The sequence below is a fragment of the Pangasianodon hypophthalmus genome, chromosome 27 (assembly GCF_027358585.1).
Source record: "Pangasianodon hypophthalmus isolate fPanHyp1 chromosome 27, fPanHyp1.pri, whole genome shotgun sequence".
NCBI classification, from domain to species: Eukaryota; Metazoa; Chordata; class Actinopteri; order Siluriformes; family Pangasiidae; genus Pangasianodon; species Pangasianodon hypophthalmus.
In genome coordinates, this window is record NC_069736.1 from 7,402,568 (window position 1) to 7,425,473 (window position 22,906).

General features: G+C 38.8%; 1 protein-coding gene across 7 annotated transcripts in view; it reads left to right on the forward strand.

The window, feature by feature from the left end:
- cita (citron rho-interacting serine/threonine kinase a) overlaps positions 1–22,906 on the forward strand; it is an 87,365-nt gene that overhangs the window by 36,729 nt on the left and 27,730 nt on the right. For all 7 annotated transcript variants that reach the window (XM_026921954.3, XM_034300631.2, XM_026921957.3 and 4 more), the window contains exons 11-26: positions 918–1,023; positions 2,698–2,841; positions 4,514–4,633; positions 12,181–12,351; positions 13,677–13,730; positions 15,199–15,252; positions 15,449–15,589; positions 16,696–16,821; positions 17,016–17,111; positions 17,241–17,357; positions 18,812–18,921; positions 19,029–19,203; positions 20,668–20,865; positions 21,853–21,906; positions 22,072–22,269; positions 22,371–22,700. In XM_026921954.3, the coding sequence (XP_026777755.1) occupies positions 918–1,023; positions 2,698–2,841; positions 4,514–4,633; positions 12,181–12,351; positions 13,677–13,730; positions 15,199–15,252; positions 15,449–15,589; positions 16,696–16,821; positions 17,016–17,111; positions 17,241–17,357; positions 18,812–18,921; positions 19,029–19,203; positions 20,668–20,865; positions 21,853–21,906; positions 22,072–22,269; positions 22,371–22,700 (2,194 nt within the window). The remainder of the gene's footprint in view (positions 1–917; positions 1,024–2,697; positions 2,842–4,513; positions 4,634–12,180; positions 12,352–13,676; positions 13,731–15,198; positions 15,253–15,448; positions 15,590–16,695; positions 16,822–17,015; positions 17,112–17,240; positions 17,358–18,811; positions 18,922–19,028; positions 19,204–20,667; positions 20,866–21,852; positions 21,907–22,071; positions 22,270–22,370; positions 22,701–22,906) is intronic.

Consider the following 22,906-nt stretch of genomic DNA (forward strand, 5'->3'; position numbering starts at 1 on the left):
TAGGGTGCCAGCAATTCTGAAACTGACCAAATATACAACCTTATTTATAAAGGACTTTGGTTTGTAGAGATGGAAGCAGACAGGAAGCAGAACTTCCTGGAAATGCAGTCTGCTGATTGGCTTTAAATTATTTAAATTAGCTGCCAATAATTCTAAAATTGAACAAATATACAAAAAATATTTTTCCAACAAAGGTCTGATGTGCATTGGTGGAGCAATAGACTAATGAGGTTTGTGGAGATTGAATAGAAATGATCATTGGTTATGAGGACTTATAATCAAGTATAATATAAACTTATATCAAGCATATAATCAAGGCTTACTCTAAGGATGATCTATCTTCAGATCAGCTTGCTGTCCACAGTCAGATTTTGACGGATTTGACGGACAGCTTGCTGTCCACACACTTGAGGGATATGTTTTATTCTTACTGTACTGAATGGCTCTGAACCAGTCAAATCTACATTAAATAAATGTTGCACATATTGGGCTAAACTTTAAATCTGTTTGCTGTTTAATTAAAGATAATCAATCAGCGCTTGACTCATACAGCGAATGAATCCTCAGTCTGTTCATTGTAATTTCTCAGGATTATCTCAGGCTTAGATCAGAACACTCTCTGTATTATCCCTGACTGTTTAACAAGTCAGTAATGTTTACAAAGTGAGATCAGACTGTTGTTGTCTTATCTTGATTTATGAATGACAACTAAAATGATTCCATTTTGTGCTTTGATGAATAATGCATTCAGAGTGAGATCAAAAGCTGAAAGTGGGTGAGATGTGTGTATGTGTGTGTGTTTGAGAGACTTAATTTGTGTCTCTTATTATACATTTCATGGTGCTAAATCTGAGACTAATATCATTTGTCTCATTATCCTAACCTTCCTCTGCACACTTCTGTCTCTGTGTTCTTAGATCAGTGGCGGCAGGCCTCAACTCCCCTGCCAAGTCCAACTCAATGGAAAAAAAACTGCAACTAAAAAGCAAAGAACTTCAAGACACCCAAGACAAATGTCACAAGGTAGGATTGCACTTCAGTGATGGATCGTGTGAACATAGTTACTTTTGTGTAAATGTCATTTTGCTGTCATCCATTTTATTTTAAAAGGAGCTGCTTGTATTGGTGTGCATGCAGTGAAAATGAGGTGGAATACTTTACCCACGCACTTTGCATGCTAATGCTCTTTGTAATTACTGTTTGTTTAAACCTGTAGAAGAGCAATGAGATTCCTAACCTTCTTCATTTTAAAAGTTTAGTTGTTTTGCCGTTCCACTTCATTAATAGACTCGGTTAATTAACTGATTGTTTTTTACAGTACAGTTTGAATAGCAGTGTGTTGTGTGCATCCTCATACAATACTTGTTTGTGCTTGTGTATGTTGATGAGTATGTGACTGTGTATTAGCACCTGACAGACACACTATATGGCCAAAAGTTTGTGGACACCTGATCGTCACACCATTATGTGGGCCTTCCATGAAGTTAGAAGCACACAGTTGTATAGGATGTCTTTGTATGCTGCAGCATTACAGATTCCCTTCACTGGAACTAAGACGCCCAAACCTGTTCCAGCATGACTCTGCGCCTGTGCACAAAGCGAGCTCCATGAAGACATGGTTTGTAAAGGCTGGAGTGGAAGAACATGAGTGGCCTGCACAGAGCCCTCAACCCTACTGAACACTTTTAGGATGAACTGGAACCGTGAGTGCACTCCAGGCCTCCTCACCCAACATCAGTGCCTGACCTCACTAATGCTCTTGTGGCTGATTGGGCACAAATCCCCACAACCACACTCCAAAATCTAGTGGAAGCACGGAGGTTATTTAACAGCAAAGGGGGACTAAATCTGGAATGGGATGTTCAGCAAGCACATATGTGTGTGATGGTCAGATATCCACAAACTTTTGGCCATATATTGATTGGTTGATAAAATCAGCTGATTAAGTGCTTATTGGGATCTGTGGAAATTTTCAGCAATTAAACACCAAAGTATTTTATTCCTCTTATACCACAGCAATTAGCCAACAAGTACAGCTTTTAATTTATTTATCTTAACTTATTTAATTTATTAACAAACAGCACATTGTTATTTTTAACCATTTATGGTTACATTTAAAGTTGTGTAACACCCACAAGACAAGTTATTTCCTGTTATCACTTCCTGTCATTCCCTCAAGACTCTTCCTTGGCAGAAAACTTACTATTACTAAACACTGACACTGTAGACTCCTTCCATGAATGGTAAATAAACTTCTCCAGAAAGCTTGACCACATCAGTGATTATGTTTATTTCTTTAATAACACATTTTTAAAATGTGTTTTTTTAATTAGCTTCAGATTATGTAAAATGTCTTGCATACAGGTCCCTGTGAATGAGTTGTTACTATAGAAACTAACACATCAATATAAACTAGTGATTTAATTTACATCCAGAACTACTGGCAGAGCGGCTGTTATAGAAAATGAGCCAACACCACCTGACCAATCAGATTTGAGAATTCAGCAGTACTGTGGTATAATACGGCTTAATACACGTATGCATATCATTATCTGTCCTATAAAATGCATTTAGGTCTGGTATTTCAGTCCATAGGCAATCCTGGATTTGAACATATGTATGTATCATGTGTCCTTGTGGCTGGAGCGACGCTGTAAAATGCATTTAGATCTGGTGCTTGTGTTTGTGGCGGCCCAGATGGAGCAGGAGATCTCGCGCTTCCAGCGTAAGATGACCGACCTGGAGTCGGTGCTCCAGCAGAAGGACGTGGAGCTCAAGGCCTCCGAGACACAAAGGAGCATTCTGGAGCAGGACCTCGCCACCTACATCACCGAATGCAGCGTGAGTGCTCATACATTGAATTGCATGTAATTGTATAGTGATAGGATTTACAACAAATAGACACTACACTTGTAGTCTCTGGAAACAGTGACTGCTATGTTGACAATTTCTATTTCATATGTAGTTTTTAATTTTCAGAAGATAATCTTCAAAATAAATGTGTGTTTAGAAAGTTTAATGCAGCAACCCCGGGTCCAGTTATAGTAAATTACACTGCAGTCCATTAAATAGATAGACCTCTGGGTATTCCTTTTTTTGTGTGTGTGTGTGCATGGTAGTCTTCCACTATGTTCATTACTGTATAACATATTGGGTGGGGCTTCTGTTGTTAAATGAGTCTTGGGCATCTGCCTAAGCATCTCTGTTTGCACTTGGTTGGTTCATCTTGTATCTTGATTATATCCTGATTAGATTTTGAACTCATGCAGTTGCAATTATATGTAAATGTGTCACCAGTTAGCCAAATTTCAGTCTGATTATTACATTTGATGACCAAATTAATTCCTTGTTTCTTAGAGTAAAAAACAGCATGGTAGACACTGACGTCAATGGTTGTGGATATGCATTATGACGTGACGTATTTGTAATGGTGTAATTTTGATGATGGTTATGGAGCGTGCTGTCTAACCCGTCTCTCCAAAATCTCCCATAATTATTCAATTGTGTTGAGGTCTGTTGACTCTGAAGGCCATAGCATATGATTTACATAGCGTTTGTACTCATCAGACCATTCAGTGAGCCCTCATGCGCTGTGGATGTGGGTGGGTCCATCCTGTAAAAGACCACTCCCATCATGATAGAAAAGGTGATCAGTCAGAAGAACTTTGTATTGATTTGCAGTGACCTTTCCCTCTAAAGGGACAAGTGGTGCCAAACCATGCCAGCAAAATTCCCCCACAGCATAATAGAGCCATTGGATCCCCCTCACTGTAAGGGTCGTTCATTCAGGCCTTCTTGGTCTACCACGCTTGGCCATTTGTTATGAGAATATGATAAAGGATGACTCATCTGACCATATCTTTTATCCCCACATCTCTGTAGCTGTTTTTTTTTTTTTTTTTTTTTTTTTTTTTTTTTTTGCGTCAATGAACTGTCAAAAATGCATTCATTTTTGTATTTGTTTCCTTACATATCACATTAATGCACAAGCATCATGGTCATTAAATTTGTGCTTTCGATATTTACTGATGTCACTTAGATATTTTTCTCTTACTGTTAATGTAAAATCAAGGTCAACTGGGTCTGCTCAGCATTTTTATACATGCCACAGAGCATGATAGGATGTTAATTGCTTAATTGTATCATACTGTACATGTGTCTGTGGGCTTCCAGTGCTTTTCTGCTCATTTATTCAGGGTTTTCTTTTAGTTTGTCACCATCTGTATTTATCAGTCCGAGGATTTTTCTGTAGCTGCAGGTTGTTACTAAACTTTGTAAGGGTGCTGTAGATCTTTCATTCTAGATCTATAGCGTTATCAGTCACTGAATTGCAAATGTGGGTAGTGCAGATCGATAGATATGCTGCCCTCAGTTATCTGTCCATGACAGAGGTGTTTTTAGGATGAGTTACTGTCTGTGTATCAGCCTCTGTATCATTCTGCACGAGTGTTGTCCTATTCATCGTAAGTGTGTGTGTGTGTGTGTGTGTGTGTGTGTGTGTGTGTGTGTATAGAGTCTGAAGCGCAGCTTGGAGCAGGCGCGTGTCGAGGTGTCTCAGGAGGATGACAAGGCTCTACAGCTGCTCCATGATATTCGAGAGCAGAGCAACAAGCTGCAGGAGATTAAAGAACAGGTGAAGTGCCTCAAACATTCATTACACAATATTATTACACAGCTTCAGCCTTCTGCTTCACAAATTCTTCGACATATTACAGCTTCACTGTATGCCTCACACATCCTCATTACACATTAGAACACAACGTGACTATACAACCTCACACATCCTCTTTACACATTATAACACAACGTCACTATACAACATCACACATCCTCTTTACACATTATAACACAATGTCACTATACAACCTCTCACACATCCTCTTTACACATTATAACAAAACATCACTATACAACCTCACACATCCTCTTTACACATTATAACACATCACTATATAGCCTCACACGTCCTCTCTACACATTAGAACACAACCTCACTATACAGCCTCACACATCCTCATTAGACAACACACACCCTCACCATACAACCACTAAACAACCAACTATAATTGTTTTGTTTTTTTTAAATTAAATGTTGAGCAAGTGAACAGCTCAGTGTTACTTTAGACAGCATAAATGTAGCAACAGTTAACAATGGTAGTCTCAGTCCTGAGCAGCATTTCTTTCTGTAAAAGCCAATCTTAAGCAGGCAGAAAAAGAAAGCAATACAATGCAGGTATACAGTGCTATAGATATTCAGTGCTTATTTACCTGCTTTATATGGTGCACTGTTAATATGCAGTGTATTACCCTCAATTGCATAACAGGAGAATTTATACTGTATGTGATAAATGATATTGTTCCTCCTAATACCATGGTAATACATGCTTACAATTCATTGCTTTTCGCTGCGCGCACACACACACACACACACACACACACACACACACACACACACACACGGATTGGTATCAATGAAGGACAAAGAAGTAAATCCTTTAGTCGTCGCAAATATATTCACTCTATCACTTTCTGCTCCCTCTCTGTCTCACTCTCTCTCTCTCTCTCTCACATTCTGCTTTCTCTTTCTGTCTCTGTCTTTGACTCTCTCTCTCTCTTTCTCTCTCTCCCTCTCTCTCCCTCTCAATTAGTCTTTCTCACTCTCAGTCTCTCTCAGTCTCATTCCCACTCAGTCTATCTATCTATCTATCTATCTATCTATCTATCTATCTATCTATCTATCTATCTATCTATCTATCTGTCTCTTGTTCACTCTTTCTTTCTGGCTTTGGATCTCTCTCAATTTATGTCTCTGTCTTTCACTTTCTTTCTCACTATCTCTGTCTCTCTCTCTCTCTCTATTTCTCTGTATCTCTTTGTCTCTTTTCAGTTTGTGTCTATGTCTGTGTCTTTCTCCCTGTTGCTGTTTCTCTCTCTCTGTCTCTCTGTTTCTATCTACTTCTCTACCTTTTTCTGTGTGTGTGTGTGTTTGTGTGTACATTATACAATCAATGGAGCAGAGCTGATTCAGCAGCAGACTCAGTGAGACCTTCAACTTTTGGTCGACATTCAACACACACAGTGCTGCAGTATAGCTGGGATTTGCAATTATGGACTCCTCAGGACTGAACATGGCCTCTGAAGAAGAAAAAAAAAAACTTTTGTTCAGTCTCTTTCCAATTTAATCTCATGAACTCATGAAGCACACAAAGATGCTTAGACAAAGATGCATTAAGTGAAGGTAAATGGATTCGTGACTGTCGTTTTAATGGAGAAAATTAATGAGTAGAAGTGGATGTGTTGGCTAAAGAAGGAGAGTTTGCACTGATTTGGTGCAGGAAAAGAAGAACAAAGAAAGGGAGAGGAGGAGGAGGTTTGGGAGAAGGGGAAACAGCAGAATGACTCATTTCTGTCTGTGTGCTCATACACGCAAATGCAGAGGCGAGCTTCATCTCCACGGGAACAGTCGCGATTAGTGATTAAGAGGGTCAGGGCTGTGGCAGAGTTCTGTTCAGCACCCTAATGAAAGTTTTCACTCTGTTCTGCACAAAAATCTCTCACCTTACACACACACACACACACACACACACACACACACACACACACTTCTTCCCAGTGCTCAAATGAAATTCTAATCAAACACTATGGTTAATTACTATACTGTACTGTACTGTACTATAGAATCAAATTAAACACTATACTGTACTATAATATAAACTTTAATCAAATACTATACTATTTGTACTATTGTTCTATACTATAGAAACTCAAATCTGTAGTGCTATAGTTTACAATACTATATAAACCTAAATAAAACAATTTACTATATTGCATTATACTATGCTATAGAAACTCAAAACAAACACTAATATACTGTGCTATACAATATAAAGTTAAATCAAATACTATAATATGTTAAACTATGATATAATAACTTATATCAAACACTAACATACTGTTCTATGCTATATAAAATTAATTCAGATACTTTACTGTATTGCACTATATTGCAATATAAACACAAAATCAAACACTGTGCTATACTGTACAGTCAACTCGATATACTGTACTATAGTTTACTATACTTTGCTATAGAAACTCAAATCAAACTATACTTTACTGAACGATACTTTATATACTTAAATCAAATATGAAACTTTATTGTAGTATACTATAATATGAGAACTCGAATGAACTACTATACAAATTCAAATGAAACATTATACTTTACTATACTATAGAAAATCAAATCAAGCCCTAAATTGTACAGTACCATTCTACATTCTACATACTATAAAAAGTTGAAGACTACTGTGCTTTACAAAGTCAACTCCATACAGGTCCCTGTGTTGTTGCTAACGAAATGATAATGTATTAGAATGAGCTTATTATTAAACACTGTTTGACCGATCTGAAAGTAGAATTCAAAAGCAGTGATGTACAAATACTTTTAACAGATAATGCTCCCCATACGCTATTCATAAACAAAATGCTACCAGCAAGATATCTTTAATGAATCCCTGTGTAAGGATTTTTCTTTACTTTTTCTGTCATGTCTCATCAGTCAATCCACACAGTTTCTACAATAGATACCAATCTGCTACGCTCTTTCATTAGACGCCTTCTATTTATCCATTTAGTCTCGCTGTGTCTAAATGCAGCCTCAAGATGGCACGTCTTTAATTTGGACACATGGAGCTTTTTTAATCATACGTACACACACAAGTTCTCTGTGTAATTTTCAGTGTGACTGGACTGTTGATGCGTCTGTAATAGAGGAAGCATTAAGAAGCCCAATTTTCCTTGTTCGCCTCAGTGCTACAGTCATCATTTAGAGCCCTGTGTTTATCAGCCCCCCAAGTCTTTTTTAAAATGGCACATTGTGGCCTTGTGGCAGGTGGGGCACGCACACACACACACACACACACACACACACACCTCCCCGCCAGTAACATTAGTGTTAGTATTAGTAGTGCTGTTAGTTTTTCAAGCACAATGCCTGGCTGTAATTAAAACCAGTGATGTTAAGACATGCGACTCTAGCTGGGAGCTGTCAGGTCTGGCAGCACTGAGAGAGATGGGAGAGCAGGGAGCCTTGCTTCAGAAGGTAATATGCCAGAGGTAAGCCTGAGGGAACAATAGTGAGGCTGGATTTGGCCATCGGTAGTGATATGCTTTGAGTGGGTTTCTGGCGGTGGTGTTTGTGCCCTGACATTTTTGTGCATCCCATGCTAGATTAGTGCAGTTGTGCTGTGCTTCTGACTGGGGTTTGGTCTTCCCTCTTCTATATGTGCTGTCCATCTTCTTCCTTGATTATGATCAGCTATTAATCCTGTCTTTTCAGTCTGTCTGTCTATCAGTTGTCTTCCCATGTCTCCCACTCCCTCTTTCCTTCAATCTGTCATATACTCAGGCTGTGGTGAGGGTCATGTCTGGCCATAGGGGGTCTCAGTTGGAATGGTGGTTAGTAGCTTGATTGATTTGCCACATGTCAGCAAGACTCTTGCTACTCCTCTCCTTCTGTCTGCTGGAACTGTTAGTTCGCTCTTTACTTCTCCTCTACTATTTCTTCTCCTTTCATCTTTATTTTATCTCCCTGATTCTCCCCTCAATCCCAAGCACTATTTTTTTTCCTTCCTCCTCAGTATCTCCTTCCACACTTGTAATTAAAAAAATCCACATGACACACAAATCAAACCATAATCGCATGGAAGCTGCTGACATTTAGAGACTGGGAGCTCAAAAATTTGTACACTTTCCAACTCAAGACTCTAGAACTATTTTTGTGCAACCTAGCTGATTGATTCTGACAATTTAAACCCCCAGCACTGCACTCAGAGGTTGGACTTTAATAAAAGTGTTTTGACCACACCAGACGGTAGGAAAACACTGCACATTTCATCTCAAATCGCATCTTTGCAAGTCAGGAGCAACTTGTTAGCACTTTTATCATCGTGAATTACATTTTTTATTCTTTCTTCACTCACGGTAAGGGTTTCTAGGGGTGATTTATTTGCAGGAACACAGTACTATATCAGAGATTTTAGTGGCAGTTAGTTGTTTTGAAACTCTGACACCAAACAAATACAAATGTTGCACTTTAAAGCTAGTGGAAGACAGAGAAAGCTTTCTGAATGGATAGAATGAACGAGATGCCTCTTTGTTCTTACTGGTTGGATATTGGTGGTCCACACATTAGATGTCACCAAGATTTCTGAGCACATATTTTGTTCAAGCTCCTGGAAAGGAAGGATAACGTCACAATCTACAGTACTGTGCAAAAGTCTTAGGCACATGCAAAGAAATGCTGTAGAGCAAAGATGCCTTCAAAAATAATGAAATTAAATGTTTCTACATTAAAAAAAATACTATAAAGAGCAGTAAACAGTAATAAATGAAACAAAGTCAATATTTGATTTGACGATCCTCCACTTTTTTTTTTTTTTTTTTTAAATTACTGTACAATTTGTGCAGTTTTATAAGGAAATGAGCTGTAAGTGTTACTGAGCATCTTGCAGAAGCAGCCACAGTTCTTCTGGAGACTTTGACTGTCACACTTACTTCTTATTTTTGCAGCAAAACCCAGCAGCCTTCATTGTGTTTTTTTTGTCTGAAAAGTGTCTCTTATGTAATATGCTGCTTTCTTTACTGACATACAAACATTTTTCTGTAACATTTAATTTTGTGCTGGAAAACTAATGTTTGGAAATTTAAAATGTTTTTGTACTGAATCAATAATGTAGAAGTCATAAAATAAAGATCTATAACAAAGTTTGTATTAAAAAAAAATAGGGTGCCTAAGACTTTTGCGCAGTACTGTATATTACCCAAAAGCATTCTGACCTGAAAACACACACCCTACCTTTACCTGCGTAATGCTAAAAATAATAAATATATAATAAACCCCATTTCATACATTCATTCATTATCTGGGCTCAAAAGTAAATTTCAGGATTAACTTTTTAAGTTAAACATTTCAGTTAAAACATTGCAAGTAAAGCTTATTATTATTATTATAATTATTATTATTATTATTATTATTATTATTCAAGCTGTGAATAAAATTTGTATGACTAAATTGTCTGTGTTTATCAGGGGTGCTTCTTTGCATATGAAGGCAATTAGTGTTTGTCATTTCTGTCTGCATTGCAGCAGGTTTGCATCTGTGTTGTAGCTGATAGTAGAAAGGCTTTTTTGAAGCTGGTGTCATTATAGTCCACTCTTGAGAATACTCTTCAGGATGAGGAGGCTGCAATTGGATTCTTAGAAGTTATGGAATGATATATGAGTTCTTTGTTTACTTCTCTAACATGCCACGAACCAACAGAAGCAAAGAGCGGGATTTCTTGGCTTCCTTGAATATCCTTTCCACACAGAAATGTGTGTTTTTTGTCGTTTTTTGTGTGTTTTTTTACCCTCTAGACGAATTCAGAATTCAGCCAAGATCTCTGTTTACAACCATTACATAAACATTGGAATGGACATTTTCTACATTTAAATGCACAGTACATTCAAATGCAAACCCATTCATTTTTCAATGATAAATTTCAGCTTTTCTACGGCACCACTATTACAGAAGCACTTTGTAGTCGACTTCTTCTGTCTGTCAGCCAGAGTTATATCTCACTGTAACCTCAACTAACACCAAACGAGGCCACATTATGCATGTTAAAGGATATTTAGCACATTGTTGCTGTATAAAAATCGTAAACATACAGTCAACTTTTGGAACATCAGTCTTCCACCTCCGTTAATTTCTATCTGTAGTATCTGTAACTTATATTGACAAGATTTTCAGCACATTCGTTGGTGAAAGATTTGGCTAAAAGATATGAAAATATTATTTGAATCAAGTGTTTAGCGTGTCTAGTGTTTTTATTTTCTTTCAATATGTTTAACTGCGCGGTGACTGTGTTGTGCTAACAGAAAAGTTACATGATGGCTTTGCACTTTCATATTTTGCTTGTGTTCCTGATTTTGAAAAGATTGTCTATCATCCATGCACTCTAATTAATCCACTTAGTAAAAATTATTCCATCGTCAATCAGCTTACACCTCGGCCGACGTGTGTAGTGCAGCAGGTGGAGGGATTCAGCATGCTACAATTATAGCACTGAAGTGTTTGCACTGTGAAATGCATTACATTTAAATATACGTTACTTAAAATAAATAGGAAGAGGGTTTTTAAAAAAAATATTTCTCTGGTTGTTGGGCCTACTTATCTTCCGGGCAACTAAGAATAAAAAAACTAATATCCTAGACAAAAAAAATCTGCATTCCCAGGCAGTTACTGGTTTGTCCATTTTTGCCTTTTTAGATTTATATTCAGTGTTAAAGCCCTTATCAGGAACGTTGTGCATCAGGCATGTTAGTTTTGCTATGAGAACATTGGAGGCTTTCAATTACAACTAAAATGTGGAATGTGTACTTTTATTGTCCTTGTATGGTTGGGCTGCAGATCTACACTATGATTGTTTAGCATGCAATGTAGTGATAAAGTTATGAATCCTGTAGATCATCTTTTTGAAATGCATAAAACAGATGTACACAGGTTAAAAATGGAATGTTGGCTGTAATTATTATAGTCTTCCATTAGATATGTATAATTTACACAGCTTTAACTCTGAAGATTAGTTCAGTATGACATACTTTACTGTTAAATCTGACTGTAATAAAGGCCTCATAGGACTGCATATGCCTGTCCAAAAGCTTGATTAGTCACTGTTGACTGCGTGCCACAGTGCACCTGACTCCCTCTTACTTTTATTAACCCGGCTCGTTCCCATCAGCAGGCAATTTCATACCATTGGATGTTCTTCTTTTATTGCTCAAGAAGGGGAACAATTAATTTTGGCCTGCTTGAGCTCACTCTAACATCTCCTCTGACTATTTGCTTTGTGTCCATGCTCTGCATTGAGACATCAGTTAAGATTTAGAAGGCTTTTGTGATTACCCATAGGCATGTTTTGTATGAATACCCCTCTTAATGGGAGGATGATGACTTGTCACATGTCATATAATGCAATTATGCTAATCAGTTTATCTCATAATTTAATAGATTAACACATTTCCTTTCTCTTACTGTGAAAGCTCATATCAGGCCTTGTCTTTTCTTTTATGTTCACGCATATCAAATGTGATAACTAAATTGTCTGAATGTCTGTCTGTGTCTGTCACGTGCAGGAGTACCACGCTCAGCTGGAGGAGATGCAGGTGACCATCAGGCAGCTGGAGGAGGATCTGTCTGCTGCCCGGCGTCGTAGCGATCTGTACGAAGCTGAGCTGCGAGACTCGCGCCAGACAAGCGAAGAGCTCAAGAGGAAGGCTGCAGACTACCAGCAGAGAATCCAGAAGGTGTGTGTGTATGTGTGCACAAGACAAATGGATTAGTGAGGATGCTAGTTTCTGTTTGTTTACATGCTTCTTCTTCATTAGTGAGAAACTTAATTGTTGCTGGCTCATCGATGAGTGTATGAAGGAGAAGGAAAATAGCAGCAATTTTTATTTTACCATCATGACCTTTAAAGTCCGAGGGAAGTTACATTTTCTAATTAGGTTAATGTTATTCCTGTGGCAAATTCAATATGCCAGTACTATTAATAATTGGTGACTTTCCAGCACCTGCTGTAAAAGTATCCCTTTTTTTAATTGGAAGTGGGCGTGGTTAAATAACATAGAAACCATCTAACAACACCTTACCTACCACTAACAACCAACTGGGATACCAAAGCAACCACCTGCAATAATATCAACTGCTTACCAATATCACAGAAACCACCTAGCAACATCATATCTGCTGCCTGGAACACCATAGCAACTGCCTAGCAGCCTCCTAGAGCCACCTGAGATACGAAAGCATCCACAGCATGCATCCTACCAACCCCTCAGCAGCACCAAGGAATTGCTAAATGCCCATGGGTCTCAAAGTGGGTTTCGGGGACCCCCAGGGGTTCGTAAAGCAGGGGTTTTGATACAGCCCACCATTAGGAAAGCTGTTATGCCAATAAATAATGTCAAATGGAATCTAATGACAATTTTAATAAAATGGGTCCTGTGGGTAAAAGGTTCAGAAATGAAATAAAGCTCTCTGGCTCCAATTACTAGCCAAAACATTATTGTACATATTTAAATAATGTGCCTAATTTTTAAATTGTTTGTTTGCCAAATAAATCTGTACTGAGCGGGTCAATTTTTTTTTTTTTTTTACAGTTAAAAATAAAAAGTTTGAGAGCTCCTGGCTTAAGCTGTGTAGTCACTCTGCTAATTTTTAATTTTCTTTAAGGGCACCAACAAATTTGCCGTTTTTTTTTTCTTTTTTATAGAAAGACATAAAAGTGTAGAATTTGCATCTTTGTACATAATGTTTATTCTAGACAATACATTTTGCTTATTTTCGTACGTGACAATAATTATGGGGTTGACTGTAGGGTGATCATCTCCACTTGTACCTTTGTGTTTAGCTTGGAATGAGTTGTTTATTAGGCTGTGGGTTTTATCTTTGCATTAAACATAGCTATGCCATTTAATTTGGTATTAAATAAATATTTTTAATCTTTAATAACTTTTCTGAGGAAGTGAATTCTTGCTGATTCGTCAGCGGGTTTTAGAAAGGCGAAAGCCAAATGTTGCCATCATGACCTTTTTTAAGCTGAAGTCTGTGTGTGTGTGTGCGTACACAGGCTAAAGAGCAGGGCAAGGTTGAGGCGGAAGAGCTGCTCACCAAGCTGGAGAAGGTAAGGGTCTTCTGACTCGTCTGTTTCACTACACTGCAGTATCGCTTGCCCTCAGGAGGGCTATTGAGAGTGAGGTTTCACCCTAATGTGCCTTTATTGAAGCTGCTAATAAAGAGAAACGGATCCATTGTCTGCATTTCTCCCCTAAACTAGGCATTAATATTTGAGCATCCCTGACTTTAGTAGAGCTTCAGTCAGACTCTCAAATACCATCATTCAGCTCTACTGCTCCCAAATGCTCATTCTCTGTATATTATAGACATTTCCTTCCCAGAAAAATACATATATCACGCTACAGTGAAGTCTTATGAAGCCTTGTGAGCAGAATAGAATTAGTGTGTGTAGGCGTCAGTAATCCCTGATCTCTCGGCCTTCACTTGCTACGCTCACACTTTTTTCCACACAATGAGATCACTTTTGGCTCAAGTTGCTTGAAGTGCCTTTTATCAAGCTGATACTCTAATATGATGATAGCAAGTGATTATATCTATTATATCATGATACAAGTGGTTTGCCAAAAGGACAGGTGACTTCCCTTGTATTTATTAAATAATGTAAAAAGTGAGATAAAAGAGCAGTGATGCATTATATTTTTGTTCTCACTTCACACCAAAAGCAGCAGCCAAACTTCAACTCTTCATAACTAACCTGTCGACTCAATATGATGAATACAGAGAGGGGTACGATTAATTGTGGATTAGCTCAAGTGGACTCTGGCTAATATATTAGTAATACAAGTTTCGCTTCAGATCCCAGTTGAGATGAGAATTTATAAATTACATAAGAAATAAAACATGATGGGAGTTCTGTTATTGAAAAATAACCACGAAAGGGGTAATGTGATTTAATATGCAGGCTTACGCAAATTAAAGGACATGTCATACATTTTATTCATTGGAACGTTCGTTGGAGCACTAACATCATATAAGCAATAAATAATCGTTCCCTTCCCATGCTCGCTTTTCTCTACCTTGAAGTTAAGACAAAAAGAAAAATGCAGCTTATTATGTTACAGAGAAACACAAAGCCCTAGGAAAACGTTAAGTTACCCTGGACCCATATCACCATATCAACAAATACACAACAAATTTTTTTTTTTACATCCGTTAATCCTGAACACATTCATATGGGCTATATTGTGCACTAAATAGGGGTTACAAGCCACTATGTTTTGTGCCTTTGTAGGGAATAGAAAGCCATTTGGGATTCTGCCTTCTCTCTGATCTGACTTGCAACTAATAAATAACTAAATACTAATAACTAAATACCTGATTTGATGATTCCATCACCCTGTACGTTGAGAAGGTCTCGCAGTGTGCCCGCTTACCCTGATGTTTTTATTTCTTGCCTCCCTTCTGTCGTAAATAACCACAAATTACAGTCGGTGGCCTTCAGTTTGTGAGTGTGTGTGAGAGATAAACAGTGCACTGTGCTCTTGGTTAATATTTTGTGGCCTTGTGTGTTCCAGACCAATGCAGAGCAGCAGTTGAAGATCCAGGAGTTACAGGATAAGCTGTCTAAGGTACCATATGCACTGATCCCACATTGTTAATGAGCAACAGATGGGATGTTCTCAGATTAGTATAGAAATAAGAGTAAATGAAATGTCAACAGTTGTGACATGTGTGCGTCTTATGTTTTTACCTGTTAAGTGTGTCATCAGTTATACTAGCACCATAAAACTAGTACTATGAGGGATATCCTCTCACCCTGCACAGGCGGTGAAGGCGAGCACGGAGGCCACAGAGCTTCTGCAGAACATTCGTCAGGCCAAAGAGCGGCTGGAGCGTGAACTGGAGCGGCTGCGTAGCAAAACGGATCCCAGCGACACACTGCGCAGACGTCTGCGCGAGACTGAGGCAGGATGAAGCACTGCTCACACTTACAGACTGTCACCATCACCGGCATTTACACCATCTGTTCACATTATTCATTATTCATAGCTAATCCTGTCAACAACATTGATGAAATGCTTCCTAACGAAGGCGTTGAATTTTGTCAAGACCATGGGAAAAAAATATATTAGTTGAGCCCAATCAATTTAGCAGTGACAGAAATCAACAAACTGGAACCCTTTGTAAGGTAACATGATCAGTATTTCTAGTTCTGTTGATGGCATAAATTCAGCAGACTGCATGCAATCAGGCTTCTGCTTATGTTATAGGTTTCATTTCTCATATCATAGTCTTCATTTCTCATTAAAAACTGATTTTTTATCATTTAAATGGAATAGTATAGAATCACTTATTTTTTTTAATCACTGGATTGCAAACAGGAAGGTTGTTTCTTCTGTTTGATAAATCTAAGGACAGAAGGAACCTTTACTTTACTGTGCTCAGCAGTATTTTGTTAATTAATGCTGTGTAAAATGATTTAGTTTGTTCTGTTAGAGTTTGACAAATGTGCACATTTTGCCATTTAAGTCTCATGGAGCAAAGTTAATCAATATGACAGCAGTCAAAATTAGAAAGGATATTTACCCCAAGGCCTAAAGCTATTACAAAATCAATCAATAACTTGTGAAAATGAACACAGCCCATGTACAACTAACAGGCCACTTTATTAGGAATATCTGTGCATCCGCTTCCTCGTGTAATTATCCAGTCACCCAATCATGTGGCAGCAGCTCAGTGCAAAAATTCATGCAGATAAAGATCAAGAACTTCACTTAATCAATTAACGTCAAACATCAGTGTCAGTTTAGCTGAATCTTGACCTGTATCTGCATGATTTTATGCATTACACTGCTGACACATGATTGGCTGACTGGATAATTGCATGAATGTGCAGGAGTACAGGTGTCCCTATTAAAGTGGCCTGTAAGTGTATATTATATATATAGCTAGTGAAAAAAGAGGAAGAGCTTAAAATAATTGTTCCTGTGTGTGTGTGTGTGTGTGTGTGTGTGTGTGTGTGTGTGTGTGTGTGTGTGTGTGTGTGTGTGTGTGTGTGTGTGTGTGTGTAGGAAGGCAGAAAGACTCTGGAGAACCAAGTGAAGAGGCTAGAGATGGTGGAGCGAAGAGAGAATAAACTGAAAGATGACATTCAGACCAAATCGCAGCAGATCCAGCAGATGGCTGAGAAGATCCTGGTGAGCCTATTTTCTTCACCTCTCTCTCTCTCTCTCTCTCTCTCTCACTTTCCCGCTCTCTCTTTCTCAATCAGTAACTCAATTTCATTAGTTCATGTATAAATTATAACAATGCTTTGTGTCAGAACCACTTGATATCAGTATCCACATCTGTAAATAATATAAACACTATGTGTATGTGTGTTTATGTGTAGGAACTGGAAGAGAACCTGAGGGAAACTCAAGCCACCGCCCAGAGGATGGAGGCCCACCTAGTCCAGAAGGAAAGGCTGTATGAAGACAAGATCAAGGTAGCATGGAGTAGTTTCAGACCTGTTTATGGTTTATTGCCATGTGACACATCACTTAATAAAATGGTCAAAAGAGACAGCACACTGCAACCACAGACTAATTATGTGATCATGTGCTTGTGTGTTTAGGTGCTGGAGGCTCAGATGAAGGCAGACTTGGCTGATAAGGACATACTGGAGGCCAAGCGAGCTCAGCATGAAGAGGAAGTGCGTGAGAAAGGCAAACTCCTCAGCGAACAGAAAGCTGTAAGAATTTCCTCACGCCTCCTCCTGTCTGCATGAGCATGTGTCCTCCACCTCTTTTTTTTATACTGTTTTTCCGCCATTCCTGGAGACGCGTATATTGCAACAGTAAACATAGAGTTTACTGAGACCAAAAACAGGCTAAAATCTAGTTTTAGTTTGTATCTAGGGTTCTTGTTCTAGGTGAAAAATAACTAGAACCTAACTATAAATGGATAAAAAGTATGATGTGTCAATGTTCAATTCATGTCAGGCTACATCACGTCACTTGTCATTCATTATTTTCCTAAAACAGCACTGTTTTATTTGTTCTGTAACTATCAGCTGAATAAAGTACAACGTGTCAGGATAAAAAGTACTTCAGGATGGTGGAGGCACTATCCTGCTCTCCTATAACAGCAATCCCATCGTGTATTATTCCTTATGTATTGAGTGTTCCGCACATTGAAGGCTTAAATAGTTTGACAGATATAATTAATGCCTGGATATATAAAAAGCTATGACAGTATTTTTGTTAAAGGAAAATATCAAGCAGTCACAGTAATGCTACCACGGACTAGTAATTTTTTTCCCCTACAATATTTTACAGCAGTCACTAATGATGTGTCACTTTCTGTTTAACCCATTACACTCCAGACTTATGATTCTAACTCTCATAACTGCATTTCTTATTTGTGTTACCTTCGTTGCTGAATAATACATATTATCTTAGACTTTTTCACACTATTTTTTCAAGCAAGTGACCTGTCTCATTTCTTTTGTAGGTGTCCATTATCTGAGTCACTCCACTTCAACATAAATAGGGAATTACTAACAATATTTACCTGATGGAACAATTTTCCATAACAAATGAGAAGAAACACCTGCTAGATGCGACAGTTGATGCATCATTACTCTGTATAATTAATATAATCAATGAAATATTTAATCAAATATCACACTCGGCAAACTAATTGCCATCGTAGAGACAAGAATTTGAACAATATAGACACTGCATCCTGGTGAACACAAAAGCTCACTATAAGACTGAAATCTGTAGCTGAATCTAATCATATGTCATTCTGAAAAAGTCACAGCTCTGATCTTCACTGCTCACACACCGCTCATGTCTTAAAAGGAATGAGATGAGTTGATTCAATTGGATATCCCACAACCATATCATATGATAATAATAATAACTCTATCCCTTTTTATTATGACACCGTTATTCTCACTGTCAGAAAAATGGCAATGATATATCGCGCCAGTGGAATGGCTTTATTTTTGCCTTTGTATTATGATCATGCAAACATGCCCAGTTGTCTTCAGTGATGCATGATGATGGCATTTAGACTGACTCATTTTCTTTTTAGGTTACATATTCTTTTAAATGACAGTGCTATTGTATTATCTGTATTGAATTGGTTTTATTTGTTTGGTTTATGTTTAATATGTGGGTGTGTGTATCCTCCCCTTAGACCATCAATGCCATGGAAAATAAGATGAAGAGTCTGGAACAGCGTATTGCTGAGCTCTCTGAGGCCAACAAACTGGCAGCCAACAGCAGCATCTACACCCAGAAAAACATGTAAGAGTCTAACAACTCTGATAGATAATACAAGCTCAAATCAAATCACATGAATCAAGAATGTAACTCTATGCTTTGCTGGCCCATTATATGTGTGTGCTGGGCAGGAAAGCACAGGAGGAGATGATCTCGGAGCTGCGTCAGCAGAAGTTCTACCTGGAGTCGCAGGCAGGAAAGCTGGAGGCTCAAAACGCCAAGCTGGAGGAGCATCTGGAGAAGATGAGTCAGCAGGAGCAGAGCAAGAAAAGCCGGCTGATAGAGCTGGAGACCAGATTGCGAGAGGTCAGATGGGGCTGTAGGAGAATTTGAAAGACAAACAGTGTTCTTGTGCAGAACAAGGCATTAAATTCCAGAAAGGATGAAAATGTCTTAGGCTATGGATATTCTGTTGTTAAAATCACACTCAATCTACTAAGGTTTCCTTAGAGATTTCTTTATTTTGCATCTGCACTAATGCAGCCTCCCTAACGCATATAACACTTCATGTTTTCCCATTTCATGATACTGCTAATGGCTATTAAAAATAAGCAGGAAAACTGAGCATAGGTTTTAAAAGCAGTCTTGAAAATGTGTAGAATTTTTACCAAGAATAAAGGGCTAGATTTCTGACATGGTGCTGTTGCTGGTTCTGGAGCCTGCGCCTAATCTGAAACATGTTTCAATTGCTAGAGCTGGTTCTCGGACAGTGAACTTTGTTTGGTTCTGTGAAATTACTGTTGATTTGGAACCTAGATCCAGAGATGTCAATGGCCTGGGGTGGCATCTTTCATCACCTTGAAAAATTAGCTCAGACAAATCAAGCTATTTTGAATTACTGCTATTAAAATAAGACATAACCTTTGCAGGGGATTTGAAAATTTTTCACCAAGGAGGAACAGTATAGCCAAAATAGCCTGAATGGCCGTGGAGCTATGTTGCTGATTCTTATGCTAACAAAAACTCATTTGAGAATATACACTCATAATATACAGCAAGTGCAATATTATGAGTGTATCTCTCATCCTGTATGTATTAGGTTGGATTTGACTGGATGTAATTAAAATAATTGTGATTAAAATTCTGCACAGTTATTTTTTATGCCATATGTTGCGGAACACCCACACCTGATTACTTAATGATTCAACTCTCAAACAGGTGGGAACGTGGGCTGCTTATTAAAATCACCCGCACCTTGTCAGAAACAGACAAATATAGTGTGTGTGTGTGTGTGTGTGTGTGAGAGAGAGAGACAAAGATAGGGACAGGTGTCTATGAATGGTTTTAGTCATCCAGATCATGACTATGAATGGTTATAATCAGATCAGGTCCCAGATTGGACATTAGACAGTGACTAGAATTGTGTTATAATCTTATAGATGCCTTGCCGCTCATCCAAGGGGCTTCATCAGTTCTCTTGCAGTTAAGTGTGTATGATTCACACCTATGATGTCATGAAACTTGCTAATTTTATATGACACTGACAAGAGAGAGTAGACTAATGAACAGGAAAGACAGAGACATAGGGGAAAAAATGAAAGAGTCAATAGTATAGTCTCAGAAAGCTGGACAGGATGCGTAGGAAGAGGAAGAAGGTACACAGAAGAATAATGACATGTTTGTCACTAACAAGTTAAATAGTTTTTGTTCTGAGTTACAAAAGGCTGAATAAAAGTATGACTCGGGACTCAAGTAGCTGTTTAATCGACACGGCTTCTGTGGGTGATTAAGAGATTGATTTGCGCTTATTGGTCTGCGTGTTGTGAATAGATGGGTCTGGAGCATGAGGAGCAGAAGCTGGAGCTAAAAAGGCAGGTGACGGAGCTGACGCTGTCACTGCAGGAGCGAGAGTCTCAGATCAGCAGTCTGCAGGCGGCACGTCATGCTCTGGAAAGCCAACTACAACAGGCCAAGACCGAGCTGGAGGAGACCACGGCCGAGGCTGAGGAGGAGATCACTGCTCTTAGAGTGAGACACGCACACAAATACACACACATACATTACAGCATACTGTACATAGTGGAGGAAATAATTACACCTTTCAGTTTGCCACTCAGCATCCTTTTCAGTCCAGTGAAGAGTTCTGCCTGGTTCATTATTGCATCATGGCTGCGTCACGGCAAAATCTGATTTGCTATGCAGTTTAACAGAATGCAAATGAGTCTGTTTGCCAAACTGCATTAAGCCAGTTGGGCAAAGATAGAAAGATGTTTCAAATGACTGACAACAAATCCAAGCAAAGACTTTTAAACAACATATCATACAACACATCATACAACAAACATATTATACATCAAAGCTTGCGAGAAATAATAGTTTCAAAATAATAGCTGAACACTATTAGGAAATTTAAATCATATGAAGATGATTAGGCTGCTTGCTAGCACTAGATAAGTAGCTGGCTAGTATGATTGACCAAGCAAGCCAGCCATCTCTTTTTATACACTTTTCTGTTTGCAAGCTTCAGAATCTTGAAGATTGCAGTCTGGCTCTCTACAATCCTTTGTGTGCTGGTATCTGACAGGCAAACAATTTTGTTTTGTGTGACAAAATGAGCTTTTTGGAGGAGGATATACTCAGGTACTGGCTTGAAAAAAGGTCCACATCATCCCCTCTCCAAAATGGTTTTGAAAAGTTTATTTGAAAGTGAAAACCTTGTCTTGTGAAAATAGGTAGTGCTTAGCCACATTTATTAAAGAAATGCGTCATAGGCCTGGCTCACGACACTAAACCTTTGTCCTTTGTCTTTATTAAAATCCTTTGATATAAATTACAATATAGCAAACAGTAATTGTTTGGACACCTATTGTAGAGTGACACACACACACTAACTACTGCGTATCAGTAATACACACACCATTCTACCATACTGTACCATGCTGTACCATACTGGTCTTATAGTAACACACATTCATACATAAATATTTGAATTGAATTCCCAATTTCTTTGTCCAGGCTCACAGAGATGAAATTCAGCGCAAGTTTGATGCCCTGAGGGACAGCTGCTCGGTATGTAGCTTATCGATAATGACAGGTTTACTAATAATTACATTATATGATCTTTGCATCCAATATACATAAAAACCATCTCATCTAGAAACCTTGAGACTAATTTTGGAAGGGGTAGGTAACTATTTAACTAAACAGGATGTGATTGGTGTTGTGTCATTGCAGGTGATCACAGACCTGGAGGAGCAGCTGACCCAGCTGACCCAGGAGAATGCCGAGCTGAACCGGCAGAACTTCTACCTGTCCAAACAGCTGGATGAGGTGACGGACGAGAGCGAGGAAAGACTACAGCTCAGCCAGGATGTGGAGCGTCTACGCCGAGAGGTGGCTGACAGAGAGATGCACCTGAACAATCAGAAACAGGTAGACCACACACCCACAGACACCTCAGTGACCAGAGTTAGAGGTCTTAAGAAATTTCCACTGTAATCCACAACTAACGTTATACATATCGTTGGACAAAGAACATTGAGACCTTGAAGACGACGTGCAGCATGCTCGAGGAGCAAGTGGTAGAGCTGGAGACGCTGAATGACGAGCTTCTAGAGAAAGAGAGACAGTGGGAGAACTGGCGCTCAGCCCTGGAGGATGAGAAGGAGCAAGCAGAGCGACGCACACGCGACCTTCAGCGCCTCCTCGATAACGAGAAACAGAACCGACTACGTGCTGATCAGCGCAGCACTGAATCCCGCCAGGCTGTGGAGCTGGCTGTGCGCGAACACAAGGCCGAAATCCTCGCCCTCCAGCAGGCGCTCAAGGAGCAGAGGCTCAAAGCTGAGAGTCTGTCTGATACAGTGAGTCACACACATACACACATTTTCCCCATGTTTCGTAAGACTCTTACTGACTCAGTGAATCTCATCATTCAAGCTCTTTAATTCCCACTTCCATTTTTTTCTCTACATATTCAGAATTGTTATTAGTATTAAAAATGGAGTTTCTGCTCCTGTGTCACTGTACCCCAGATCCTGAGCTGTAATTGCTGGATGCTAAGCTAGTG